Source organism: Felis catus, chromosome E3, assembly GCF_018350175.1.
Source record: "Felis catus isolate Fca126 chromosome E3, F.catus_Fca126_mat1.0, whole genome shotgun sequence".
Lineage (NCBI taxonomy): Eukaryota > Metazoa > Chordata > Mammalia > Carnivora > Felidae > Felis > Felis catus.
The window spans coordinates 7692108-7720087 of NC_058383.1; the positions used below are offsets into that span (position 1 = coordinate 7692108).

Sequence of the window (27980 nt, forward strand, 5' to 3'; positions counted from 1 at the left end):
TAAGGCAGGGGATGGGGGCCCCAATGCCCCCCAATCAGGAGGGCGATGGAAGGCAGGGGGATGGACAAGGAGGCAGAGAGAGCAGAAGTGGCTCAAGCATTCAGGTGCTGCTGAACTGACCACCTGAATCTTAGAGCTCTCTTTCCCCTCCCACTCCCAAGAGTGGTCCAGGCTTCTTGACTTGAAGTCCAAGCCCCACCTTCTGGAACAATGCAGTCAACATATGCTACTCGGTCCCCTTATGGATCCTCTGTCTGTCAGACTTACTCCCATCCTGAGGGGGCCACCTGCTTCTGACCTCGGTCCCTGTGAAGTCAGTCCCCTCCTCCCCTCTGTTTAACCTTCCTTCCCTCACTTTCTCCTCCATCCTCCTCCTCACTAAGAGGGATGCTCCCTTTATCCACATCTAACCCACTCCCGGATCTCCAAATATTTGGGAGGGAAAATGGGCGGGCAGAAAGAATTTTCTCCTTGGCCTAGTCTGGTCCAGGGATGCAAAGAAGACAGTAGAAATTTGAAGCAGAAAATCAGCTGGAGCAGGAAAATCAGGAAGGGGGTGAGTGACTAGTTGTTGGGGGTCTAGGGAAGGACTTTCTACGGGTGCTGAGGAGGCAGGCATGGGCAGGATCATGAGGAAGGACCAGAGGCTGTATTCACGGGATGCTTGGGTACTGGACACAGCAGGCTTCCAGATGACATTACTTGATGCCTGCATTACAGCTGAGGGTTGATGCTCCCTCTGCCTTTCGTTGCTCCACCCCCTACTTAGGTCAATATTTATGTGTCCTAGACCTAGAGAGGCCCCTGGACTCACCACTGTCCCAACTGCACTCTCCCTGTCCCGCCTTCCCCACCGCCCGCCCCGCTGGCCAGTCCCCACGCCCACACACCCGAGGCTGCCTCATCTGGCACTGATTATCCCTGCTGCTGCTGCTGCCGCTGCTAAACTCAGCTGCTGCCTCGTCTCGAGGACCCCAGCGCCTCTCCCCCCGGCCATGCTGCCTGCTGCCACTGCCTCCCTCTTGGGGCCCCTCCTCACTGCCTGGGCCCTGCTGCCTTTCGCCCAGGGCCAGACCCCCAACTACACCAGGTAGGTCTCTTGGCACCTTCCAGATAGCTTGAGTGAGCTTCAAAAGCCCTGATTCTTGGGGGTTTTGCCTGTGGATCCTGTGGATCCTTTCACTAACACACCACCCCCCCAGATTTCCCGCAGCCCCCACCCTCCCCCAGGCCCCAAGTTCTCCCTCCCTGCTCCAAGACCACTGTCTCCAGCGGGGCACCACTAGCCACCATTCCTCCACCCTTTGTCCCCTGCCCTCTAAGTTTCCCCATCCTCCCAGACCCTTGCCCCCCACCATGGAACCTGAGAGCTCCAAGACCTTCAACTTGCCTGGTATCTGGACATCTGGATTCCAGGAGGGAATTAGAGATGGTGGGGGAAGCGAGTGGGAGACTTGGGAATCAGATACTCAAGTAGTTAGCAGGAACAGGAGCAGGGCAAAGGTTGGGAGCTGGGGGACCCTGGTCTCCAGGTTCAATATGAGGGCCATCACTGCTGCTTCTCATCTCCCCGCCCCCTCCCCCCCCCCCCCCATGGCCTCGTGGCTGTGTCCACATCTGGAAGTAGTTAGGCGGCTCCTGTCCCCGACTGCCAGGCAGGGCGCGAGGGGGGAGAGTGAGGAACAGCCCGAGGAGGATTCCGGGAATTCCTGTGGGGGTGGGGGTGGGGATTGGGGGGTGTTGCAGAGACAGCCACATGTTCCTGATCCTCTCAATCCCAGCCTGGCTGGCTGAAGCTGCCCCAGACCCCCTTTCTCCCTCATCCCCCTGGCTTCCTTCTCTTGCCCCTCACCCTCATTACCCTATCCCTCCCAAGCTGTCCTCCACTCATGGCTGCCCCCTCTTCTGTTCTCCAGACCTGTGTTCCTGTGCGGAGGGGATGTGACTGGGGAGTCTGGTTACGTGGCAAGTGAGGGTTTCCCCAACCTCTACCCCCCTAATAAGGAATGCATCTGGACAATAACGGTGAGAAAGACCCTCTCTTCGCTACCCCCTTGTTGAAGTCTCTGAGGCCTGACTGCTAAGAGAACCCGGGTCCACCCAGCCCCTGCCACCCTCCTCCCTGCACCACTGCGCCCAGGGAAGTCCAGGCCCCCTCCCGTCTTCACTGATGGCAGCAGCGCCCACAGTAACATGTGGCAAAGTGTCCTCACACCTTAACTCCAGGCCTGCTCTTCTACTCCCAGTTTTATTTCTGGTCCTCGAATCTCCACAGACCCCAGGGCTTGTCCCCTGGGCAATGAGCTCCTGCAGAGCCCAGGCCCTCTGCTCTGCTGCCTGGTGGCTTCCCTTCCTGTTGAGGCCCAGTGTCCGTATGAAACACTTGGGGAAAGGGAAGTATCCTTTGCCTGGGTTGTGTGTGGCCTGACTTTGCAGGTCCTCTCCCCTGTCCTCGTCGTCAGGTCCCTGAGGGCCAGACTGTGTCCCTTTCCTTCCGAGTCTTCGACTTCGAGCTGCACCCTGCCTGCCGTTACGATGCTCTGGAAGTCTTTGCCGGGTCTGGAACCTCCGGCCAGCGGCTTGGACGTTTCTGTGGGACCTTCCGGCCAGCGCCCTTAGTCGCCCCCGGCAACCAGGTGACCCTGAGGATGACTGCGGACGAGGGCACAGGAGGACGAGGCTTCCTGCTCTGGTACAGCGGGCGGGCCACCTCGGGCACTGGTGAGACTTCCCTCACCTTCGCCTTCCCCCTCTCCTGGCTCCGCCCCCGGTGCAGGCCCCACCCCCAGCCTTAACCTACCCCCCCCCCCACCAGACAAACCCTGCGCCCGAGAGCCTAGGGCCCCCATTACCTCCCTTACCCTTTTTCCTCACTAACTGCCCCTTCAGTCCCTCCTCCCCATCTTCTCTCGCCCCTCCCGCACCCACCCATCCCCTCTTCCAGGCCCCCCCCCAGGCGCGAGGCGGAAATGGGTCACCGACCCGCGGGTGGAATGGGCGGCCTGGGGTTACTGGGACGGTGAGTAACTGCCCGCCCCCGTCCGCAATCGGGCTCCCTCAGACGGGCGCGAGGGGGTACGCCCGGGCTGGGGGACTAGGTTCCCCCGACCCGGAGCCCCCTACACCCAGCCCAGGGCTCCCGATTGCGGTCCCATCACCCCCTCCTGGCGGCAGAAGCCTCCCCTAAAATGTTTAAGGCAGGGGCCTCGCCAAAGAGGCCTCTGGGGCTGTGCCCCAATTTGAGGGCGCCCTCACAGAGAGAGGACTCCCCAGCCTGCAAAGGGGACTTTTCCGCCGGGCGGGGGAGATGGGATCTCCCAGGGGAAGAGGAGCGAGGTGGCCGCGGGTCAGGGGGAGGGGCGAGAAGGGAGCGTGTCCAGCCAAGTCCTCCTCCCCCTTCCACCGCCTGACTGGGCGCCCGGCTCCAAGACTCCCCTGAGCGCTGGTCCTCCAAGCCCCCTCTCTGCTAACCAACCCCCTCTTTCCTACCCCTCTTCTCATCCCCTCCCGCTGAGACCCAGACGTCCGAGCTTCCAGCACCGGCTTCCAGCCTAGAGCTCTCCTCGAGCTGACCGAGGGTCTCCACCGCCTCCCACCCCCACTCCTTTCTCCCCTCCCCAGAGCACCAATTTTGCGGGGGGCGGCTGGAGAAGGCCCAGGGAACCCTGACCACGCCCAACTGGCCCGAGTCTGATTATCCCCCGGGCATCAGCTGTTCCTGGCACATCATCGCTCCCCCGGACCAGGTACCGATCCCCAGCCCCGGCTGCCCTCGGGGACCCAGGCGGCGTCCTCCAGCATGCAGCCAGCAGAGATTAATTGACCATCTGCTATGTCCCGACCAGTGAGCTCGCGCTGGTGGGGAGCAAAACCAGACCCAGAACTGCTTGCACTCAAAAAAAAAAATGTAAAATTACACCTGTGACGGTCTTACGAGAGTGAGGTACACGATGCTGATATATAAACGGTGTTTGTGTGTGTGTGTGTGTGTGTGTGTGTGTGTGTGTGTGTGTGTGTGTGTGTGTGTGGAGGCGGTGGAGGTGGATGCTGGGTCTGTTCCTTGAGAATGAGCCAGGACTAGACCTTGCCGACGACGGCAACAGACGCCACTGAAAGGTTCCCCTGAGTGTGTGATCCTCCGAGTGGTGGTGAATGCTTTAGCGGGGGGAGGGGAGATCTCCAGGGGACGCGGGAGTGGAAAGAGGAAGCTGTGGCGAGCTTCTGGGCTTCCGGAGGCGACGCGGAGTGGAGGAGGAGAGAGGTGCAGGGCTTCCGCGCCCTCAAGCCGCCCTGGGTCCTGCCGCCAGGTGATCTCGCTGACCTTCGGGAAGTTTGACCTGGAGCCCGACACCTACTGCCGCTACGACTCGGTCAGTGTGTTCAACGGAGCCGCGAGCGACGACGCCAAGAGGCTGGGGAAGTTCTGCGGCGACACCGCCCCGGGGTGAGGGGGCGGGACCTGGGTGGACATGGGCCGGGGCGTCTCCAATTCCCCAGGGGAAACAGTGGTGGGAACCTCGCGGCGGTTGGGAGGGGCCAGGCTTAGCTGAAGAGGCGGGATCTGAACCCGGAGCCCCCACACTGGTGGGCGGAGCTAGTAGGAAGCCAGGCAAAACGGGTCCGTGGATCCAGAGGCGAGTAGGTCCTGCGAAGCAAGGAAGCTGGTACAGTCAACCCCGGGCAGAGGTCACAAGGCCCGCCTGACGCATCCCCCGCTGCCCCGCCACCCGCAGTACCATCTCCTCGGAAGGAAACGAGCTCCTCGTCCAGTTCGTCTCTGACCTCAGTGTCACGGCCGATGGCTTCTCCGCCTCCTACAAGACCCTGCCGCGGGGTGCCGCCAAAGAAGAGCAGGCCCAGAGCGCCGGGGAGGATGCCCGGTCGGGTACCCCGATCCTCAGCCCGGGCCCCAAGCCCGGACTCCCATCTGAGGAGAAACCAAAAGCCTCGTCTGAGGCCCAGGCAACTCCGGGGGGCCCCGGTGAGTCTGGGAAGGGGGAGGAAGGGGACGCAGACTGAAGGCAGCCGTTTCAAAGGTCTCCTTTCTGAACTCATTCATTCACTCATACATCACTCACTGGTGCCTCCTCTGAACTGGTACTGGGTGCTGGGGCCCAAAGCTGGAAAGAGCTCGGAATGGGTCCTAATCAATGAGGCCGTTATGGGGAAAGTGGCACTTCCTACCCGCTGCGTAGGTCGCCCTCCACAAACCGCGTCCCCCTCCCTCCTAGATGTGCCCAGTGTCCCCTGCCCAAAGCAGTGCCGCCGGACAGGCACCTTGCAGAGCAACTTCTGTACCAGCAACCTGGGTAAGAAGCCCCATCTCCCAGCTTTGCTCCTCCAGCAGCTCTCACCTCCCTCTGGCCCTCAAATCCCTCCTCCTGGTTCCAGCCCTGAGCTGGCCTCCTCTCTCCTCACCGCTCACCCCCACTCTCCCACAGTGGTGACCGCAACAGTGAAGTCCATGGTTCGGGGCCCAGGGGAGGGCCTCACTGTCACTGTCAGTCTCATTGGTGCTTACAAAACCGGTGGCCTGGACCTGCCTTCTCCACTCACTGACACTCCCCTGAAGTTTTATGTGCCCTGCAAGCAGTGCCCCCCCATGAAGAAAGGTAACAGATGTGGGTGAATGGGGAGGAGGACTTTGCCTCATGAAAATGATAGAATCTGAAGGACTCTGATGAGGAGGTATATCTACAAGGTCTCAATAACACACTCTCAATCCCTCCCTCCCCTCCCCCAGGAGTCAGTTATCTGATGATGGGCCAGGTGGAAGAGAACAGAGGTCCTACCCTTCCTCCAGAGAGCTTCGTAGTTCTCTACCGGTCCAACCAGGACCAGATCCTCACCAACCTCAGCAAGAGGAAGTGCCCCTCCCAACCTGTCCGGGCTGCTGGGTCCCAGGCCTGAAACCCAGGCCAGCTTCCCAGCCCCTAGCCCTAGGGACTCCTTTCTTATCCAAATAAATGTTTCTTGACTGAGGAAGGGGTCACATCTCCATTTCTATGGTTTGGGGGCCCATCTAGGAGAAATCATTTATTTGTTAAACGTGACAGAGGTTTACTGTAACAGAACAATCTTTCAAGAATGTAAGACCTTGTCACCCCTTTGCTCAAAACTCTCCCATATATATTTTTTAAGTTATTTATTTTGAGAGGGAGAAAAGGGACCACAAGCAGGGAAGGGGCAGAGAGGAGAGCCAGAATCCCAAGCAAGCAGGCTCTGCGCTGTCAGCACACAGCCCGGCCCGATGCGGCGTTTTAGTTCACGACCGGGAGATCATGACCAGAGCCACATCAAGAGTCGGCGCTTTAACCGACGGCGCCACCCAGGTGTCCCCAATCTCTCCCATATTGTAAACACACACACACACACACACACACACACACACACACACACACACACACGTAGTGGTAACTATGTAGAGAGGATGGACATGTTAATTAGCTTGATTGTGGTCTTTTCACATTGTGTATGTAAATCCAAATATCAAGTATATCTTAAATGTATACAATTTTTATATGTCTAAGATATTTCAGTAAAGCTATCAAAAGAGAGATAAAGAAAACCTCCCATAGTTCCCCATTAGTCTCAAAATAAAAGCCAAAATCCTACTGTAGACTCTGAGGCTCTAGGTGGTCTGCATCCAGCACACAACCCCCCCCCCCCCCCCCATCTCATCTCTGTCTATTGTCTCCTTTGCAAGTGCTTTTCCAGTCTTGGTGACTCCGTGACCAGTTCTAGTACCCTTCTGGTTGGGGGTTTTGCCTTTGCCATCCCCTCTATCCAGAATTCTCTCCACTGATTTCTCATGGCTCATTTCCTAACTTCAATCAGATCTCAGCTCAAAGTTCATCCTAGTCACTTATTCATTTGTTCATTCCAAATGGCAGGCACTGTGGAATGAACCAGAAAACAAAACAAAGTCTCTGCTCTTGTGGGGAGGAGAGCACACTCTACTGGAGCGGAAATACACAATAAAATAAGCATGGTGTTGGGGCACCTCGGTGGCTCAGTCAGCATCTGACTCTTGATTTTGGCTCAGGTCATGATCTCACAGTTTGTGGGTTCAGAGTCTGCTTGGGAGTCTATCTCTGCCCCCACCCCATTTGCTCTCTTTCTCAAAAATAAATAAACTTAAAAAAATAAGAATAAGCATGGTGTCAAGTGAAACTATGCAATGAGAAAAACAGCCAAAAAGTATAAAGGGGTTCTACATTTGATGGGGTGCTCAGGGATGGCTTTGGGATAAAATGAACTTTGTTTTTGCTCTACTGCTAACCAATTATGTGGCCTGGGGTGAGATTCTTCACCTTGCTGAGGCCATTTGGTTTGTGAAAGGAGTTCACAAGATTCAGTGGGATGATGCAAGTGGCAGGGTTGGGAAACCCTACTTCCTTGTGCATATGTGAGTGATTTCTGAGTCCCATGAAGGAAAGGGAAACTCAGGAGAGGAGCCGTGGGCTGACATCCTGATGCTGGCAGGCTGGGTCTGCAGACCCAGCGGGGGTCCTGCAGGACCAGCCAAAAGGGTCCTTGGCTTCCCGCAGGAAGGAAATCAAACAGGAGCCAGCAGTAGGTGAAAGCAGTTTATTGAAGACAGAGAGAGAGAGAGAGAGAGAGAGAGAGAGAGAGAGAGAGAGAGAGAAGGACTGGGTGTCTGGAAGACTTGGAAAGGAAAAGACCACGAGTCTCATCTTTTCTTGGGGTCTGGGGTTTTCACTGGCGATTGTACTCTGTGCACATGCCTTCTCAGGCATCCAGGAACTGGTCAGAACAAGGATAGGGTCCTTCTTAAGCCACTCGTTCCCTGAGGCCTGGGGTCTTGGCGTGGAGATATCTAGTGCCAGTGGTCTGGAATAGGCACTTGATGGCCTGCCGGGTCATTCCTAGATATCGCCTATTGTGCTGGAAGCCTCCAAAGATATCATTATCTCTTTGTCCCTTACAAGGAGAACATGGGTTTTTGCATTACGAGGCATGTGTTGAGTGGCGTGGGAATGCGGGGTCCTAGCAAGAATAGAAGCCAGAAAAGAAGCAAAGGAAAAACACGGCTTTTTTCCCTGGGGTTCCTTCAGTTTCCCTGTCTCAGTCCGAGTCCAACTGGAAGCAACCTCCCAACCAGTACTATGGAAAACGGCTATGATTGCTGCAGAGGCTTGTAGGAGAGCCTAGGACTAAAGTAAAGAAAGAGGGCTTCCCTGTGGGATGCTGATTCTAGTGATTTGGAGGTCTCATTGGGGAGACAGGAACAAAGCCCGAGCTCCAATCAGCCGGGGTCCCCGTCCGGTACCTCTGAGTTCCATCATTCGAGCCGGAGTCGCCCGTCAAGTTTTACGTCACTGGGATCAAACCAATCACGTCTTTAAGTGCACCAATCGACGTACGCTTACGGCGGAAACGAGGTCGCCCTAGCCAATGACAGGGGCCGTACGGCGGAAGTGTAGAAATGGTCTCTTGGGAAGATGGCAGCCTCAGTCCAGCCACAAGTTGATTGGCAGGTGCGGTGACCAGAGGGTAAGCCTTACAACTCAAGCGGCTGTTTGGAGGCTGAGGCACGAAAGAGCTGCGGGCCGAGCTCAGGGAGGGTTCGGAGGCACTTATATAAAGGTCTCCGGAGAGCTAGAGAAAGGGCGGCTCCAGAGGGGGCGGTGCGGCAGGCAAGGTCTGGCCGGAGAGCACTGACGCCCGGAAGGGGCGGAGCCTGCGGCGGGGCGGGTGGAGCTTTTGGAGCTCGGGAGCCGGGCCAGGAGACGAGGCCCGGGTTGGGAGCAGCTAGGGGCAGGGTTTATGGGGTGGGCGTGACCATGAGGTGGGGCCTGGGGCGGGGCCTAAAGGGACACGGGCCGAGCTGGAGAGGGGAAGGGTTTGGGGGGACTGGGCCTGGTCTGGAGGAGCCTCATCTAGCGGGTTTCCGACGCGGCGGCGGCAGCATCAGACCAGGCCCTGTCCCCCGATCTCATTCCGACCCCTTTCTCCTCTCTCGCTCAACAGCTCTAGACTCCAGGCCCTGTCCCCTGGGCTCTGCCTTCGGATGTCCCACCGTACACAGCCTGCATGCGCCGTGGGGCGCCCCAGGACCAGGAGCTGGTGGGCCCGGGGGCTCCTGCGCGGGGGTCCCGGGGCGCCCCTCCTCCCTCGGGACTTGTCCCGGTCCTCGTCTTTCCCCCGGACCTAGTATTCAGGGCGGACCAGCGGAGTGGACCCCGGCAGCTGCTGACCCTCTATAACCCCACGGGAGCTGCGCTTCGCTTCCGAGGTGAATGGATGGGCACCTCATGCTAGGGATCTGGGTCTGGGGGCAGGACACCAGGGGACTGTGTGGGGCTGGAGGAGTGTGATGAGCAGGGTCAGATATCCAACTTTGGCAGACTGGAAGAATCAGGTCCTGTGCTCTGGGGTAGAAGGCAAGAGGGACTCTAGTGTCCCTCCCTGGGCAAGCTTGTGTAGGGTCTCTGAAGCAATGGTCGGTCTGTGTGTGCATTTATCCCTCAGTCCTGTGCACAGCACCTGCCAAATATACGGTGTTTGACGCAGAAGGATACGTGAAACCTCAATCCTGCATTGACATGTGAGTTGGGATGGTTGAGGGGACTCGTGGGAGCCAGGGGTTGCAGCTACCTTTGTCTGAATTACCGCGCCCATGCCCTAGGGCTCAGACCTGGGTCTCTTCAACCTTTTCCCCCACCTCTGTCAGCATCCCTAAGGGAAAAGCTCCTGGGAAGTGGGCCTGGATCCACTTGGATCACTGCCTGTCATTCACTTCCTCACAATGGGCCTCTCTCCTATTTTGGGACCAGTGTGATTCGCCACGTGGCCCCCATTCCCAGCCACTATGACGTCCAGGACCGCTTCCGCATTGAGCTGTCTGAGGAGGGAGCTGAGGGTCGAGTGGTGGGGCGCAAGGACATCACCTCGATTCTGAGGGCCCCAGCCTACCCTCTTGAGCTTCAGGGACAGCCTGACCCAACGCCCCACCCAGGGCCTCCTTCCTGGACAGCACCACCCACGGCCAGACACTTCCCCGAGAGTGAGTTGGGGGATGGGAATTCTTGAGTTCTTGAGCGTTACCCTGGAGATGCACCCAGTTGGAGTGGAAGGGGTCTTCTGGTTCAGTCTCTTGCTTTTTGGCAGAAGCATTCCTAGGAGTTGAGATTTCATATCAGGTTAGGCAAAACACAGACTTTTGTAGCTTTCCCTGGTTTCTGGACTCTACTTGGAAAAGTTCTCCCTTGGCTCTAACTTCAGTACTTCCTATCATGTGCCAGCTTAGTTCAGTTCAATATGAAACCCATACTGAAGCACTATGCTGTACCAAGTTGTGAGCTGCATATGGGAGACAGAGTTCCTTGCCTGACAATCTTGTCCACAGGAGTCAGTAATGAAGGCAGGGTGAAGAGAAAAATATGCTGAGGGACCAGAGGATAGAAGGTTTCTTGTAACTGTGGGGACAGAGGCTCCAGGGAGGAGACGACACTTGCAGTATGCCCCCTGGAAGGCAATAAGAAATAGACACACCTCCTATCTCCAACTTTCATCCTGGAGGACGGTGGGCTGGGCAGGAGGGAGGCTGGAGCTTCTGATGAGCCAGGCTTGTTTCCCAGACCCCCATCCACAACTGGCCACCAGCTCCTTCCTCCTCTTCTTGCTGACGGGCATAGTCTCCGTGGCCTTCCTGCTGCTCCCGCTCCAGGACGAACTTGGCAGCCAGCTGCCCCAAATCCTGCACGTCTCCCTGGGACAGAAGTTGGTGGCGGCCTACATCTTGGGTGAGCACAGTAGTGGCTAGGGGCGTGGGGGCCATGAGGAAGGCTAACAGAGCCCCAAGGCTGCTCATTCGGTCTTGCTCTTCTGTCCTCCTCCTCCAGGCCTCCTCACCATGGTGTTCCTTCGGACCTGAGCTCCCTGCTCAACTTTTACCCACCTCCTGGGGCAGAGATGTGGATGTGTACATGAGACAGCCACTGTGATGCCCCTGCTTTGTTTCAACTTCTACTCCCTCTTCTTCCTGCCCAGCCTCTCTCCCCAACTACCCAGGGATTTGTATTCATTTTCCAAATTGAATAAAATAAATTTTTGAAATTAAACTAAGAAATGTAGGAAACAAGCCCCTTTCTTCCCACTTCATTTCTCCAGTTCCTTCTCCCATCCTCAGGGGACTTGGGGCAGTGAAGGGACCCAGTGAGGGTTCTAGTTCTGGTGCTGCACCAGAAGAAAAACCTGTGTGACCTTGAGCAAGTCATTGAACTTTTCTGAGCTTCTATTTCTACTTCTAAAATGAGGGAATTGGGGAAGTAGACTTCTTTAAGGTCCTCTTTAGCTCTAAAATAGGGTCCTTTCCCTAGGCTGATGTACTTAAACAACAAAGAAACAAACAAATGCTGCCTAATCCTACCTGCTGTAGACATCCAGTTTCAGTCCTTTTTTTTTTTTTTTATTAAGTTTCATTTATTTATTCTGAGACCAACAGAGGCAGCACGAATGGGAGAGGGGCAGAAAAAGACGAGGGAGAGAGAGAGAGAATGAGAGTCCCAAGCAGGTTCTGCACTGCCAGTGCAGAGCCCAACATGGGGCTTGATCTCATGAAACTGTGAGGTCACGACCTGAGCTGGATGCTTCACCAACCAAACTACCCAGGTGCCCCATCCAGTCTCATGCTCTTGAGCCATCAGAGCCTCTTGCCAGGGTTTCCTAGGTGCTTCCAATACCCAGAATCCTTTTCTGCCTTTTTGACCCTTTATCTGCTTTTGTCTCTTCCTTTATGACTTCAACTCCTGTGAGTCAGAAACACCAAGGTACCTGCCAAGACTGGGGAAAATGGGATTGCCTGACATAACTTCCAACTCAACCAGGCAGGAGAAACTAAGGCACAGGAAAAGAATAGGATCCTCGAAAGGTAGGTGTCCAGCCCTCTCTCAGATGCAGGGCAAGGGAGAAGAAAGGAAGAGGGGCAGCCAGTGACACTGGCAGATCGTTGATTGGGGCAAAAATCAGCAAGACAATGTTAAGACAGACTCCGTCTGTTCTCTGCTTGTTGTCACATCTCTAATCCTCTTGCCTCCTTCTAGAAGGACCTTACTGATGACATACCCCCACTCCCCCAATCCAGGATAATCTCCCTATTAGTTTGCTAGGGCTACACAGACGGGGGCGGGGGGGCACTTAAACACAAATTAATTTTCTGACAGTTCTAGAGGCTAGATGTTCAAGAGTAAGGTGGCAACAGATTTGATTTCTCTGGAAGCCTCTCTTTGGCTCACAGATTGCCCCCTTCTCACCATGTCTTTACATGGCCTTTCCTCTGTGTGTGCACATGCCTGATGTCTCTCCGTGTCCAATTTTCTTAAAAGGACACTGATTGGCTTAGATTAGGTCCACCCTAATGGCTTCATTTGAACTTAATCACATCTTTAAAGGCTGTGTCTCCAAATACAGACTGAGATATTGGGGGTAGGGCTTCAACATATGAATTTTTGGGGGGGGCACATTTCAGCTCAAAATACTCCCCATCTCAAGATCCTCAACCCAACCACATCCAAAAAGTCCTTTTTGTTGGGCAAGGTAACATTCACAGGTTTCAGGGATTAGCACATGAACATCTCTTTTCCAGATTGCTATTCTGGACAAGGTGAAGGGCTGAGAAACCACTTTGGGAAATTTGTTCCGGACATTATGTCAGAGAAGCAAATAATCAAGGAGCATCTGACCCTGGTCCAGGCTCCTGAGAACCCACCAAGTCAGGCTCAGGGGGCATAAGAGGGGGGAAGTTTCATCCTGGAACCCAGAGCCTGGGGCATCGCAAGCTGTACACTAAGAGGCCTTCACTCCCCAGTGTCCTGAGGCGCAGGGTAGGACCTGTCCACATCAAGAGAGGACCGAGTAGCCCAGACACAGGCCCTAGTATTTATGCAGCTGCCCTTGAGTGAGGGCCAGGGCTGCCGCCACCTGAGATGTGATTAAGGGTAAAGTGGTGCAGGCAGCATTTACACTTCCCTGCCCTCCTGCAGCATCTACCTTGTTGGACAAAAACTGACCAAAGGGGACCCACGTGGAGAGGTCCCAGGGTGGGTCAGTCTAACAGGTGTGTGTGTGTGTGTGTGTGTGTGTGTGTGTGTGTGTGTGACCCCTGCAGTCTCCCAGGGCCTATTCTCAGGAGGCCCCATGTTTGGGGGCTAATGCTCTGTGGTCACCACCTTGAAATTCTTAATTTGTTTTATCTTTGAATTTATGTTTTGGGTCTACGGCCATGCCACCTTGAATGCGCCCTATCTCGTCTGAATTTATGTTTTTGGAAGGACAGTCCGATGGGACAATGGAGAATGTGTGGGGGTCCTGCCGCCCCTGGTCGTGTTCTTACCTGCCAGCTCCCTGCCCCCACCCAGAGACAACTGGTACCCTCCTTTCCCAGCAGGGGCCTGGCCCCAGGCACAGGAAAGTTCCAGGTCATGGTCAGGGTCTGGCACGTGCGCCATCCGTACCAAGGTGTGGAGCAGAGCCCCAGTGCCTATGGGGATCTGCCCCAGGGTATTTCCGTCTGAAGATCCGGACATTAAATAGCAAATTAAAATCCACCATACAGGTTGAAAGACTTGTAGGAAAGAAAAAGGTTTGTTCATACCTTTTGAACAAGAGGCCCTGAAAATAATGTATCCATCCCTGGTCTCTGGAGAAGCTACAGAGCCAGCTCTCCACCCACGACGGTCTTTGGAGAAGGGCCCTCCTTATTTCCTTAGGCAGCATCCTTACTTCCTCAGGTAACAGAACAAAGTTTCCCCCATGGAGACAGCATTCCTGTTTGCATCTTCTTTGGCCCCTCTGCCCAACCCTTCCCTGTCTCAAGGGAGGGAGGATTGGGTGGAGTGAGGGTAAGGAAGAAGCATAAAAGTGCTTATAAACAACAGATGCCACCAGGTGGTTTATTAAGGTCCAAACCCCAGCCCCTCCCACCACAGACCACCTGTTGGCTATAGGCTATGGTTCCAGTCATTCTCCCACTAAGCGGACTGGTCATGTCCCAGGACCTAGGAAACCTTCCCGAGTGGTCTCTAGGTGTGGGGGCCCCTTTCCCGAAGGGTAAAGGGCTGTGATGAGGGAGCGGATGCGGCTCTCTGATTAGCTGACAGTAATGCCGACCCATTGTGGAAGTCACTCCTCACCTACTCCTACATTTCAGGGCCAGGGGTGTGGGTGTCTGCGCAGGCATCTCGGCTGGGCCCTTTGCAAGGACGGGAAAAGCTAATGAGAAACCGGTCAGCAGTGAGAGGTGGCACTAGGCACCTCTATCACCTAGAAGTCGCTCAAGCGGGAGAGCAGGAGCTCTCGGCAGGGGCATATGCTCGCCCTGCCCACCGCGGACCTCAGAAGTTGTTATCGATGTTCCAGACGTCCCCGCTAAGTGCGTTGGCTGCCCCCTGCAGCGTCCAGGTAAGCAGGGCCAGCTGGCGTCGGAAGCGGCTCTCCTGGAAGCCCAGGCCGGGAGCCACCCCGGAGGAGGCAGCCCTAGGGTCTCCGGAACCGTGGGAGCGCAACAGTCGCACGTGGTCGAGCAGCGCGTCCAGCGTGTGGTCTCCGTGGCCCAAGAAAATGTGGCGGAACGGGGAGTCGGCCGGCGACACGTACTGAGACAGGAAGTAGAACTCCACCTGCGCCGAGAAGGGGTCGTGTCGCGTGGGGGTTCCGCCTGAGCGCGGGGGCCGGACACGCGTAGCGAACATTGCTGAGCAGCTTCTTTAAGTCCCACCTCCCTTTGTCTACCCAATCGGGGGTAGCCATTCTTTGACGTCACCAGCAGCCGGGTAGGCAGCGTCCTCCTACTGTGTTTTAGATTCTATCCCATTCTATCCCTCTGGCCTCCAAGCCCGCATCTACGCCCTCCCAGTCTTCCGTCTTCACTCATTCACTTAACCGGCTAAAGCCTCAAATAACAGTCTATGGTCCTGCTGTTCCTCACTCTCCTACACCCCAGTCATTCCCCCTCACCGCCGCCAACGTCCACATACCAGCCTCAAAGGTCAAGGGGACAGGCCAGTGCTAATGAAGTGCCTGACTCTGTCCTCCCTCTGTGACTCAGATGCTGATCATCTTTCTTGAGATGGCCTCACTCCCCGCCCAGTTCTCCCACCTTTCTTCCAGCCTCTCTGGGTTCCTTCTGCTCCCACGTATGGGCAGGCCCAAGGCTGGACCCCCACCCTCTGCTCCTCTCCTTACGTACAATCCGGTGTTCTTCAAGCCTGCCTGCTTACTAGAATCACCATCGCGTGGGTGCCACCCCAACAAAATTGGAATCTCTGTGGGTGGTCTCACACGCTCACATCTTTTCAAGCCCTCCATGCCCCTGACTGCAGTCACGACCTCATGGGGATAATTGCCAAGTCTACTTGACAAAAATCATCCACTGAAATCCTGGCCTCCACCCTTCTGGACCTCCCCACCAGGTAGGGGGCACCTGGACACAGCCTCACACACATGAGCACCAACTTCTTCTAAAACCTGACCCTTGCACCCACAATCCCTCGTGAGTGCCAGGGTCTCCCCAGTGCCAGCCTCTCAGCCCGGAAGGTGTGTTCATGTGAATGGGGTGAGCTCAGACTGCCTGGTTTCTGATTTTGGCTCCACCACTTACTGCGATCTTGGATAAGTTATCATTGTACAGTACCAGCAACCTCACAAGATTTGGGAGGTCCTGTGAGGGAAAATGCAGTAAAGCCCTAGCACATGGCAGCCCTCGAGAAATGGCAGCTGCTATCATTTTCCCCCTCCTCTTCCCTTAACACCCCGTCTGTCCGTTTTCCTTCCAAATGTCTCCCATCATTCCAGTCCCCTCACCCACAGGTGGTGTTTACTGCCACTCTCATCCAGAGCTCAGCTATCACTCCATTCATTCCCTCTTCACCACGGACAGTCTGGCCAAATCCTTCCTAAAACTCTGTTCTGCCCCCACCACCTCCCTGTTCAAACACCTCCCTAATTTCCTTGATGCCCAGACCCTAAAAATTCAAACTTCTTTTCCTGGCATTCAAGGCTCCCTTGATAGGTGATCTCTCTCCCACAGTTCGGTGCTCCTCTCCCCTCTGCTTCTCCACAGACTTCTGTTCAGGTTCTGCTGGCCCATGCCCTGCTCCCAAGGACAACCAGGCCTATCTCACTGCCATACCCTTACTCTGGATGTCTCTACTCTGAATGTCTTTTGTCTGCACCAACCCACGTTCTGTTTGTTCCTCTAGACGAACCTCACAGTCTAAAGCAGGGGTTAGCAAACTTTTTCTAAAAGAAGCCAGGTAGCAAATATTTTCGGCTCTGCAGGCTATATTGTTTCTGTTGCAAACACTCAACTTTGCCACCATAGCTAGTACAAAAGCAGCCATAGAGAATATGAAAAATCAATGTGCATGGCTGTGTTTCCATAAAACTTTATTTGCAAAAACAGGCAGCAGGCCAAGTTTGGCCCACTGGCTATAGTTTACCAACCCCTGGTCTAGACCTGGTCCCTGGGTCTGGCCCAGCCATGTTGCTGGTTCTGAAGTTCTGAATCTTTTACTCTCCACCCCTGAGTCTGAATCATGCCCCTAGCATACAGGTGCCCTTCATTCCCTGGGGGGGGAGGGGGGGGGGCATGTGGCAACTTGGGGGAGTGGGGTGGGTGAGGGGAGTAGCATCTTTTTGTGTTCCCGGAGTCTGGCACAGCAGGGATTAAAGCAAGATCTGTGAATGAGAATGAACCATGCGTGTCTCAGTGGAAGGGACAAAGGGAAGGGGAGATGGAGAGGTCAGGAAGTAGGGGAATAAGAGAGGAAACTGAAGAGAGAGAAGGATGAGAGGGATCAGGAGAAAAGAGCAAGGATGAAAGAGCCAAGAGGGATGGGTTTGCGAACAGAAACAAGGGGTAAGTGGTGCCAAGGGAAACAGGCAGGGTCACAGGAGGGAAAAACAAATGGAAGACATGTCCCAAAACCAAGGTCCTGCATACACTCCGGGTTCCCTGTCCACACCACACTCAAGGAGGATGGTCCTGCTTAGAATTTTGCCCTGTAGACTTTTTCCCATGCCCACGGTCCCTACTTACCCCATTTCCCGAAATCAAAGCGTTGAGTTCTTGGGAGTAAATAAATGGGAGAAAGTGGAGAGGTTGGAACAGGAGACAGAGCGTGAGTTGGGAAGTATTCAAAATGAAGTGGGAGGAATTGGCCAAGGAATCAGATCCTGTAGAACTTTACGTGATACTTCCCCCAGGCAGCTTCTCTGGGTTTCACCTATCTTATTACCAGAGGGAAGAGAGCTCTCCTTGCTCTGAATTTCTTAAGCCTTTGCCCCTCCTGGCCATAAGCTTGTGCCTCTTGTACTGTGGACGATCGTGGACATGCTTTTTCTCTCCAGAGGAGAGGAGAGGGAGGCAGTGAAGGGCTCGGCCCAAGGCAGAGGAGTCCCAGTTCTGCCACGCGGTCTGCCATGCGTCTGGCCCTCCCTGTCCGTTTCATCACTTTGCGGGGCCTGTCTCAGTGGTCGCTCCAGCCTGGCCGGTCTGTGAGCGCTGTCAGTCCAGGACTGGGAGCGCCCGGAAGACAGGGACGGAGCAAAGGTGGAAACAGGGGAGAGGAGCACAGAGCGAATGGGTCCTGGGAAGGGTGGCTCCAGGCCTTCAGGGAAAGGGAGAGGGCGCGGGGGCGGGGCCTCACCCGCATGATGCGCACGTTGTACATGCGCATCAGCCGCTCATCGCTCTCCTCTGAGCTGTAGATCTCCTTTCGCAGCTTCTCAGCTGCCCGGATGTAGTCCCCCCGCGCCGAGTACACCCACTGGAGGGTCAGCCCGCGGGCCTGAGGATGGAGACGCAGGCTGGGGCCGGACGCAGGGGCCAGGACCCCAGCCTAGGGTGGGGGTCCAGGTGCTGGGGAATGGGGCTGAGACCCTGGGGCTGGCAGGACTAGGGGGTATAGTGGAACAGAATAGTGGGAGAGGGAAGAAGATCTGGGCGGTTGGGAGGGTATGAGTTGGGTCCTAAGGGGTCTAGGGGTCTAGGGCAGGAGTAAAAGGACCAGGTTGTCAGAGGGGACTAGACCCTAAGGATTGTGGGGAAGAGGGGCCACACCTCTGGAATGGGCAGCACTTTGGGGGGATATAGCGCCCCCCCACCCCCAGAAGCCAGGAGCAGGGTTGGTATCTTGGACCTTGAGGTCCCCAGAGAACTCGTTGAGGCTGCCGATATGCTTGAGGACCACGTCCCCGTAGCGGCCGAAGTCCAGAGGCAGCAGGTGATCGTGGCTGAGCCTGATGAGGAGTTGCCCAGCGAGCTGGGCCACAGCCTGGGCCACCGCGGGCAGGCGGCCCCGCAGGACCCTGTGTAGGTTCTCGTATGTGTCATCCTTCGTGTGCAGGAACGGGTACGCCTGGCCATCCTGCGGGGACAGGGTGCACGCTGGCACAGGGTCATTGTACAGGTAGGCTGAGGGGATGCTGCTCTGGGACAGGGCCAGGAAGTCTCACCTCCATGAAAGAGAACTCAACGGCAGGGACCCCCGCAAAGGCCGTGAAGGAATAGGCACTGCTGTCCATGGGCAGTGGCTGGATCCTGAGAGTGGGCAGGTTGGAGTGCTCTGTGGGTTTGGCTCCCCCCACAAGATGCCCTCCCTTTCTCCTCACCCCAACTTACACCTCAGCATCCCAGCTGTGATTGTTGAACATCACCTGCTCATAGAGGGTCTGCCCACTGTGGTTAGGAGAGTCCACCTGGAGGCAGGGTAGGGGGCACCGGTCAGGTCAGGCCCTGGCCACCACCAGCTTCCCTTTATCCCCTGCTCCTGGCCAGCTCTTGCCTGCTTCAGGATGTTCTCTATGAGGCTGATCAGAAGGGGGCTGGTCTTGGCCTGGAACTTGTCATCTCCTGCAGAGAGGGAGGAAAAGGGATGCCAGGCCCAAGGCTTGGCCCTGAGGGCAGGGTGGACCAGAGGGGGCCCAGCTGGTCACACTACCCCCACTCACCCAGCACTGCATTGTCCAGGCTCACATAGACTACGGCTTTGAGGTGCAGCACGCTGAGGTAGCCCTGTGGGTGAGGGATATGAGGTTTAATCACACCCCCCCACCTCTTCCCACTGCCTGACTCCCTGTCCTGGATCCCACATTACCTCTAGCCACTCTGTGGAGCCCACGCTCCCAAAGTCCCCTCCGTCCCAGCTGATGAAGAGAAGGCTCCTGCGAGGCCGGAAGCCTGGAAGCAGAGTGGGTTGGGAGCATGGGCTCAGCTGAAGACCAAGCAGAGACGCCATCATTGTCTTCCTCTGTCCTACTTCCCTGGGGTCTCTCCTTTCCTCCCATCCAGCCCCCAGCCCAGCCCACCTCCCCTGGTCTGCCCTGACTCAACTATAACAGTGATGGAGATGGCTTTCATATGGAGTCTCCTGCTTAATGCTTCACTCAGACCAAGGACTATTATTACAGTTGACTCTTAAACATGGGTTTGAACTGCTTGGGTCCACTTACATGCAGATTTTCAACGGAGCGGAGGGGCCTGCACCCCTAACCCTGGCATTGCTAAAGGGTCAACTCTACTTTCATGTTTAGATGAGGAAATGGAGGTAAAGTGACTTGCCCAGGGCCATGCAGCTGGGACATGGAGAAGCCAGGTTTGGCCCAGGTCTGAGTGGCCACTCTCTAGCCTGTGCTCCTGACTGCCTCTCTGCCCTGTCCTGGCTCAGGCCACAGCCCCAGCTACCCGGCCCAGGCCTTGACCTTACCATTGCTCACCATGGAGGAAAAGGTTCGCACCAGCTCCAGCAGTATGGCCGTCCCCACAGCAGACTTGGCCGCTCCTGGGCCCCACGCATCCCTCTGCGCCCCAATGACAACATAGTGATCTGCAGGAGGGGAGGTTTGGGGTCTATGTCCTTATACTGGCAGTACCCAGAAAGCATCTGGGAGGGTGTGTCACAGGGCCTCATCATCATTTCTTAGGCCTCTCAGTCTCCACTTCCCAGCCCTGCCATCCCTGCTGTCCCTAAAGGGACAGCACCTCTTCTGCTTGGCCCTGCCTGGATGGCCCGCTCCTTCAGCAGGGTGCTTGGAGTCATTCTGGATTCCATCACCTCCCTGGTCAGCCATGTCCTGCTGTTTGACAAGTCCTGACAGGTCTTCCTCCTCTACCCCTCTACCCCAACCATCCCCCCCCCAACCCCGGTTTCTCATCTGAGCTGCCATCACAGGCTTCCCTGTGTCTCTCCTCAGTGTTTGTAGATATCACACTCTTCAGCTCAATAACCCACTTTGATTCGGGGGCGCCTGGCTGACTCAGTCAGTTGAGCATCTGACTTCAGCTCAGATTGTGATCTCATGTTCATAGGTTCGAGCCTTGCGTCAGGCTCTCTGTTATCAAGGTGGAGCCCGCTTCTTCTGTCCCCCTCTCTCTCTGCACCTTCCCCGCTCATGCTCACTCTTTTTCTGTCTCTCTCTCAAAACTAAACATTAAAAATAAAAAAAGAACCCACTTAGATTCCTACTGCTATCTGCATCTAGTTAGGCTCAAAATGTTCGTCTGCCTAACCTGAACTCCTTTTTATGCTATGACATCACCCAAAGCACACTTGCTCACCTCCTGTGCTAGGGAACTCACTACTGTACAGAACTGCCCATCCTGTCTCTGGACAGATTTGACCATGGGGTCTACTCATTGCCACCCTCCTTGGTCCCAGATCAGCCTCAATTTGCCAGCCTCCCACCCTGCTAACTCCTGCTGCCCCCTCCCCTGGGCACCACCCCTGCCCACTCCCCCAGGGCCTCCTGCTCCAGCCCCATTTCTAGTCCAGGTTCATGAGCAATGGCTCCCCTCCTGCAGGCTGTGGGTGATGCTGGGCAGGCTAGCACACCTGGCTCTGAGCGGCCCTCGATGCAGCCAAAGATGTTGCTGATGGGGGTAGAGACCCTGTGGTTGTTGACCCCTAGATGCAAGCCTGGCCCAGGGCCCAGGCGATAAGGGGAGACTGGGAGGTGCCCCTGCCATTCCTGGGGGGCCACAGGGCCTTGGAGTTTCCTGGAGAGGGGTGGGGCAGAAAGGGTTGGAAGTGGCAGAGAGGCCCAGGCTATAGAAGAGCCCAGAGCTCCCCCTGCTCTCTTTCCCTCCCACCCTCTGGTTCCAGCTCAACTTCTGCAATGTGCCTCCTGCCTTGGACAGTTGTGCAGGTTAGGTCCTCAAAGGTGCCCAGAGGAAGTGGGTATGATATCCAGCTGGAGTTCCACTCACTGGATGGCAGGCACTGGCATGAGGCTCTGCCCACCCAGAAGATTCATCTTTTTCTAGTTCACCCCAAAAGACTTTACAAACTAGCTCCCTCTCCCTTCCTCCTCCCCTCTTGGTCCCCACACGCCCCTCACCTCAGCAGGAGGGAGGCAATGTCCGCACTGATGGGCTGGGCTGGGATGTTAGGGAGGCCTGAGGACTGGACTGGAGGGAACTGGGTTTGATTAAAGGAAGGGAAGCCAGGCGTGTAGGGGTCCCCAGTTCCCAGGTGCACCTGTGAGGAAGGGGGTGTCCACGCTGAAACTGTGAGCTGGGCTCCCAGGAGTAGCTTACCAGCATCATCCTAGACAAAGAGGTACAGTCTTGGGACCCCAGGAATCCACCACTGGCTGCCCCCAGACTCACATGTCCATACACAGCCCTGTGGCTGGACAGGCCGAGCTTGTGTGGGTCCTGGGAGAAGTCTGCGGAATCAGGGTATATGAGCACTCCTCGGGCCCCAAAGTCCTGGGCACTGGCCACCTGGGGATGGGACATGGGTAAAAGGCTCCTTCTCCCAGAGAAAACCGATTTATAAGGGCAGGAGAAGGAAGTAAAAGTAAAGTGGCACTGCCTCTGCTCTGCTATTATGAACCCAGAGAGGCTGTGGGCACCCCCCACCACCCTCATCTTCCCACCTTCGCACAGCAAACCTCACCTTGCTCCACATTCTTCCCTGCTTGTTCCCCATCCCAACCTCCTGATCTTGTTCCCCGCCAACACTTTCTTACCCGCTTGGTTCTTTTCCTCTTCTGACAGCCTCCTAGAGGCTTCCCATCTGCTGCTATCCTATCTTCGCTTTCCCCAGCCCTGAGCCCTCCGCGCTCCACTCACTCCGTCCCCCATCCAGGGACCCTCACCTTCTGGGCAAAACTGATCTCCCCCAGGCGCACCAGCAGGAGGCGCCCCGCCGGCTCCACGCCCCGGGCCCGCAGGTCCTGCAGGTCCTCTGGGCGCCCGTAGTGGGCGTACACCAGCTCTCCCTGGGAATGAGAAGGGCTGTGAGGCGCTGTCTCCCCGTCCCTTCTCCGCCACCCGGGAGAGGACGCTCGCTGCCCCCGTCCTGGGGGCGGGACAGGGGGCGCTCACCGTGGCATTGCCCGTGGCGCTGTAGGGACAGTAGACATCGTGGTCCTCCAGCTGCAGGGGCTCCCCGAGCTTCCCAGCCGCCTCCACCCAGTGCAGGGTATTGGGATGAGCCCTGAGGAGCGGAGGTGGTAAGCGCCCCCGCGCGCCCCCCGCGCGCCCCCCGCGCGCCCCCCGCGCGCCCCCCGCGCGCCCCCCGCGCACTCACGGGTCCGGGAACTGCAGCCCCACGTAGTGCGTATCCATCCAGACGTGGTCCAGCTTTTGGCCCAAGAGCGCCACGCGGATGTCCTGAGCCAGGGCCGCCATGCCGGCCGAGCCAGCCACCCTTTTCCGAAGGCTGGTTTGCCTGAGCGGGAAGAGGTGGGATTGGGGCGTGGAAGGGGAAGAAGGGGACTTCGGGACGCCTGGAGGAGAGGGAGGGAGGGGGGCTGATGCCAGAGACGTGGGGTCGCCCTGGGGCCTGGGCAGTGACGGACTCTCAAGTCTCTCCCTGACTCGACCATTACCATCCATCCCATTACCACCCGGGCTGCCAGCCAGCGTCTCTAAGGCCTCCTTCCTCCTTAGCTTTCTTGGTATCTTGTCCACCATCTCTTAGGTTATTACTGGCTCAATCCAAACTTCCCGATTTACTGCCTTTCCACACATATGCATACAGTCCTGTGCTTTGCCCCACATATGAAAAACACTTTTCTTCCAAAGGGCTAACTGGGCGGATGTGGCCCTCCATCTCCCCCACCCTCCCCCTGAGTCTCACAGAGCTATCTTAACATCGTGGTTCCAGGTGTCATAGTGGGGCCCCTTGTCTTGGAGACCTCACCCTGTCGTCTTCCATAGTCACCGCCTAACTAGTGAGCCTGTTGTCGCCTGAGCTTCAGGCATGGCCTCCCTGACAACAGGCTTCACCTGCACCCTCTCCAAGGCGGACAGACTCCTCCCTCCTCAGCATCATCATTGAATACCCCTCTACCTTTTGCCTTGGCAGAAACCCAGCTGTCCCCTGAGACGCCGGGTTCCTATGGGGCTCTGGTTCTTCTACCACCTGCACTTGCAGTGGAGGCAGGCCCCTGGCTCCACGGCTGGAATTTCTGGCCATTACTGCTCTGGGAGAACTCTCTTCCTTTGAAGCCTGGACCATCCAGCTCTCCCGCGCTCTGCCCCTCTTTCAGACAATCAGTCACTTGTCTGCTTTCATCAAGGACTTTGGTACCTGGCATATCATTTTCATCTCCACTAAGGAACTCCACCAAGTTTCTGCACTACTTCAAAATCCACATGCAGGGTCACCTGAGTCTCAGCCTCCGCCCTCTGAGCTCTCGCGAGGACCACTGCACTCCATGGTCTAAGTGGTTTTCTCAAGACCATTCCTGCCTCCCACTCCGCCCCCATCCAGGAGCTCAAGTATTTGTTTGAAACTGCATCCATCAGTGCGTTCGTAAAATAGATGATGCATAACAGTAAATTAGATGTACACGCTTCAATATATAGACCTTGAAAACATGGCGTTAAATTAAAAGAAAAATTTATCAAATTAAAAACACACTAGAGAGACACTAGAGAGAGCTGTATCTGAGTAGTGGGTCTTGGAGTGACTTTTTTTTTTTTTTACATTCCTCTTTATATTTTTCCACATGGCTTAACTTTAAAAACAATGAACATAGAGGATGTTATGCAAACATTAAATGTTTTGAAAATTCTACCTATCCATGTAGAACATTCCATATACGACAAAGCTATGTGTGTATTTAAAGGCGCACATCAAACACATCAGATGAGGTGCTTCTGGGTGAGGAGACGAGGGAGGAGGGCTCAGAGTTAGGGAGGGAAATTAAATAAGAAAATCCTTTGCTGAGGACACTGAACTACTGCCCCAGGAGTATCATGGACTCTGTTCTTTGCACCAACCTTAAAAAACAAAACAAACAAACAAACAAAAACAACCAAAAAAAAAAAAAAAACCACTAAAAGCTCCCCCTACATCTGATCATGATACTCTGTTGTTTCAAATTCTTCATTTCTCTCTCTTTCCTCTTAAAATCCAAAGCAGTTTGGGTAGCCATTAAGGCCTTATATGACCTGAGCCATATCCACCTTGACACTGCAGCTCCCCATGGCCACAGGTCAAAATTCAAGCCCTGTGATGTGCCATTAAAGACTTTTCTGGGTCTGTCCTGTCTGGACCCCTCTGTACTCATTCAGACAGTCACATGGACCTTCGTTCACTTCCTCCAATAGGCCACCATTCTCACCCCAGGCCCTCTGCACCTGCTGTTCTCTGGCCTAAAATGCTTTTCCACCTTCTCTTGGCCTGGTGAACAACTCACCCCTTGGGGTCAGCTCCTCACTTCCTTAAGGAAGCCTTCCCTGACCCCCACTCTAAGTCAGATCTCCCTGGTTATAGTCATTGCAATGATGCTAGTAACAAATACATAGTCAGGAATGTGATTATTAGTTCACTATTGATTTCCCCCAATAGACTGAAAGCTCCATAAGGACAAGGTCCAGACTTTTGTTCTCTGCTCTATCGCCCCCACCTACTACTTAGCCTAGCACTTGCCACACGGTAGGTGCTCAAAAATATTTGGTGGACAAACGAATGAATGACCTCATCAATGTCACTGCCAGTTCAGCCATTTACTTCCCTGGTCACACCCACACTGCTCTTGTCATTACCCAGAATTCCGTCTCCAGAATATTTATCCACTGAGGATTTACTGAACACTAACTAAATGCCAGGCACTGTGCTAAGTGTTGGAGATGTCAGAATAAATAGGACACAATTTATCAGATAAATGTTAAAAGTTCCAATAGCCCACTCTCTGACTAGAGCTTTCCAGGCTCCAGCTTGCTCCCTAACCCTCACTATACCTGCTCTTCAACCACATTGAGGACTCCAGACTGTCCGATTTCTCCAAGCCTCTCTGCAGCTTTCCCTCCCTTCTCCATTCACCCTGGAGTCATGCATCACTTCATCGCTCGCTCCCCCTCACTGCCACCCTCTTGCCCTCCCCACCCTCTGATGACATCCACAGTGCCACACCTCACCCTGCAACCTGGCAAACCACCTGTTCAGTCTGTACCCAGCCGACCGAGTGTTGTCCAAGACAATAAGAAGCCCTGGGGCGCCTGGGTGGCTCAGTTGGTTAGGCATCTGACTCTCGATTTCAGCTCAGGTCACGATCTCACTGTTTGTGGGATCGAGCCCCTAGTCCAGCTCTGTGGTGACAGCCCAGAGCCTGCTTGGGATTCTCTCCCTCTCTCTCTGCCCCTCCCCTGCACTCTCTCTCTCTCTCTCTCTCTCAAAATAAATAAATAAACATTAAAAAAAATAAAAAGCTATCTGGAGTCTACAGCAAAGTTCATACTCCATAACAAAGTAATATAAAAACATTCCTGTGAAAGTCAGGAAATAGGCATATGTCCAGTCATCATTACCTAAATTCACATCCTCTAATGCGATAGGCAATGAAAAAAGACAGAAAAGGTATAGACATTGAGAAAGAGGCTATCCATCTCTCACTAGCTATAGCTTATATGACTTTCTACTTAGAAAACCCAGGAGAATCCACTGAAACCACTATTCCTGACCAAAGAGAGGGCTATTGGAGGCCTGACCTCTGAACCTACCTGGGCAGCTCCTTCCCAATAGGGAAAGTGACCTCAGGAAAACAAGAGAAACACTGGCCTGCTTGGGCTGAGCTTCAGGCCTGCGTGGTCTGTATCTGGATGGCATCTCTCACAAATTAGAGGGAAGGTCTATGCTCACAAATGCAATTGCTTGCTCATTTTTTCAGATTCCTTAAAATGTCCCTTCTCAGAAACCCCCAGAGCTTCCCACAGCCACAGGTCAAAATCCAAGCCCTGTGACGTGGCACTCAGGACTTTTCTGGGTCTGTCCCACCTCCTGTCTGGATACTGGACCCTTCTGCTCTCACTCAGACAGTCAGCTCCCACATCTCCTAAGGGTGCCATCCTCAGAGCCAGAGCCCCTCTGCAACCTTATCTCTGGGATGCCCCCCCCCCTCCCCTCAGCTCCAAGTGCCTGACATCCTTCCCAGGACCACTCCCAGGGAGGCCAGGGAGGCAAGTGGAAGGCCTCAGAAGGGGCCCCACACCAGAGTCCTGGGCAGAGGGAAGGAGGCTGAGTTCCGGCAAGGCTGACCCTTACCTGATTGTGTCCTCCAGGTGCCCCTCCCCCAGGAACCTCAGGAACATGGCCTGGAGGTCGCTCCAGTACAAGGTGCCCTGGTGGGAGTCTGGGCCCGGCTCATAGTTTATATCCTCGCTGACCACCAACACGTCATCCCCGCATGCCTGGCAGGACCCTCGGAAGGCCACATAGCCCAGAAGGAAAGCTGGGGGATGGCAAGATGGAGATGCCCTTGTACCCCCCTCTGGATTCCAGAAATCCACCCCCAACCCAGGCCCTTCACTGACGGGGGAATGGGGTAGGGGATGACTCTCACCCCCAGTGAAGATCAGCAGGGTTGTCAGGACCAGGTAGGGGGCAGCCCTTCGTGCTGTTGCTGCCCAGAGTCCGAGGTTCTGCTTCCCTGCTCTGGAGCCCAGGTCAGGGCCCCTCAGCTCCATAGGGCAGAAGTGGATGGGTGGCTCAGCCCCCTCCTCCCCGTCTTCCTCTTCCTCCTCCAGGCGCCACTGCTGGGTGCCCTCCACGCGCTTGTAGATGGTCTGAGAGGGTCGTGGGGACAGCCTTTGCTGCGCAGGGCACGGTGGGCATGAGATTGGGAGAAGAGGCGTGGGGGATAGGCTAGGATCTGGCAATAACAGTCAGTGACTATGGGGTGCCAGAGGAGCACAAGGCAGGGGAAAGGGTCCTGAGAGGCAAGCTGCAGGGGAAAGATGGAGGTGGGGAGGGGAGGGGCCAGCTTTGGGGTTTGGGAGGGGGCTGAAGGACCTAGAGAGAAGGCCTAACGTGTCCCCCAACCCCACTCGGTCTTACCGTTCTGTGAAGTAGACCCCAAAGCCGCTCCATGCTCGTGCCCCCTCCTGAGCCTCGCCGGCTGTTCCCCCAACAGTGATAAACCGTTTGTGGGAGCCCCAAGAGGGCCCCTTATCAGCCCTGGCAGGCAGCCTGAGCCTAGGCCGTTCTTGTCCCCCCCCCCCAAAGGGTGGGGGCACAGTCCTGGCCTCAGTCCAGCCTTCCAGATATGAACCCCCAGCCCAGGCCAGAGGACAAGGGGCTGTGCCCTCCCCTGCCAATCCCTCCACAGTCCCACTTCCGCCCCCTTCCTGCAAAACAATCAATTTTTTTACCTTGGGGCAGACTTTGGCCTCCCAGTTCCCATCAGGGGTGGGGGAAGGGGACTGATGGCTGGGGAGGGCAAAGATAAGGATGCCCTCTCCTGCTTCCACCCCTCCCAGTGTCCTTGGGGACCCCTTCCTAAGCTCCCCACTATGAAAACCTCACCCCCTCTCAAGTCATCTGGCTTGCAGGCCCACCAGTGAGTGCCCAGCCGGTCCCTGTAACACATTAGGCTTGGCTGGGGTGATCCTAAGCTGAAGTTGCCTAAGTGGTGTGACCTGGGGGTTGGTCTGGCCATGTGAATGCCTATCTCATTGGAATCAGGCTGAAAAGTGGGTCTGGGGCTCCTGCTAACTTCTGGGG

General features: G+C 55.6%; 3 protein-coding genes across 9 annotated transcripts; 2 read left to right on the top strand and 1 right to left on the bottom strand.

Annotated features, from left to right (window-relative positions):
• The first annotated feature begins 116 nt into the window (after window positions 1-116).
• On the top strand, window positions 117-5982 carry PCOLCE (procollagen C-endopeptidase enhancer). Of its 2 annotated transcripts, XM_006941986.5 has the most exons (10): window positions 117-1090; window positions 1917-2025; window positions 2463-2721; window positions 2945-3019; window positions 3622-3746; window positions 4308-4444; window positions 4734-4981; window positions 5232-5309; window positions 5442-5612; window positions 5744-5982. In XM_006941986.5, exons 1-10 carry the CDS (start codon window positions 780-782, stop codon window positions 5908-5910), a joined length of 1680 nt encoding a protein of 559 aa, XP_006942048.4. In that variant the 5' UTR covers window positions 117-779; the 3' UTR covers window positions 5911-5982. The 2 variants fall into 2 exon arrangements, with proteins under 2 accessions (XP_006942048.4, XP_003998536.5); XM_003998487.6 differs by lacking the exon at window positions 2945-3019.
• A 1680-nt stretch (window positions 5983-7662) lies between these two features.
• Window positions 7663-11091, top strand: MOSPD3 (motile sperm domain containing 3). 4 transcript variants are annotated; one of them, XM_019820509.3, is made up of 7 exons: window positions 7663-8501; window positions 8995-9059; window positions 9125-9259; window positions 9496-9571; window positions 9801-10030; window positions 10605-10769; window positions 10869-11091. In XM_019820509.3, the coding sequence occupies exons 1-7, from the start codon at window positions 8419-8421 to the stop codon at window positions 10898-10900; spliced, it is 786 nt and encodes a 261-aa protein (XP_019676068.1). In that variant the 5' UTR covers window positions 7663-8418; the 3' UTR covers window positions 10901-11091. The 4 variants fall into 4 exon arrangements, with proteins under 4 accessions (XP_019676068.1, XP_006942052.1, XP_044903647.1 ...); XM_006941990.4 differs by having other exon boundaries at window positions 8436-8517; window positions 8995-9259; XM_045047712.1 differs by lacking the exon at window positions 7663-8501 and adding an exon at window positions 8707-8764 and having other exon boundaries at window positions 8995-9259.
• A 2794-nt stretch (window positions 11092-13885) lies between these two features.
• Window positions 13886-27628, bottom strand: TFR2 (transferrin receptor 2). Of its 3 annotated transcripts, none has more exons than XM_045047704.1 (18): window positions 27315-27628; window positions 26821-27043; window positions 26523-26709; window positions 22560-22700; window positions 22355-22466; window positions 22126-22248; window positions 21632-21748; window positions 21361-21500; window positions 20856-21019; window positions 19741-19850; window positions 19122-19238; window positions 18976-19039; window positions 18810-18877; window positions 18647-18723; window positions 18481-18565; window positions 18165-18392; window positions 17673-17813; window positions 13886-14642 (listed from the first exon to the last, which is right to left on the bottom strand). In XM_045047704.1, exons 1-18 carry the CDS (start codon window positions 27345-27347, stop codon window positions 14358-14360), a joined length of 2415 nt encoding a protein of 804 aa, XP_044903639.1. In that variant the 5' UTR covers window positions 27348-27628; the 3' UTR covers window positions 13886-14357. The 3 variants fall into 3 exon arrangements, with proteins under 3 accessions (XP_044903639.1, XP_044903638.1, XP_003998539.1); XM_045047703.1 differs by having other exon boundaries at window positions 26821-27070; window positions 27315-27627; XM_003998490.4 differs by having other exon boundaries at window positions 19122-19204; window positions 19731-19850; window positions 26821-27070; window positions 27315-27626.
• Between the last annotated feature and the right edge of the window lie 352 nt (window positions 27629-27980).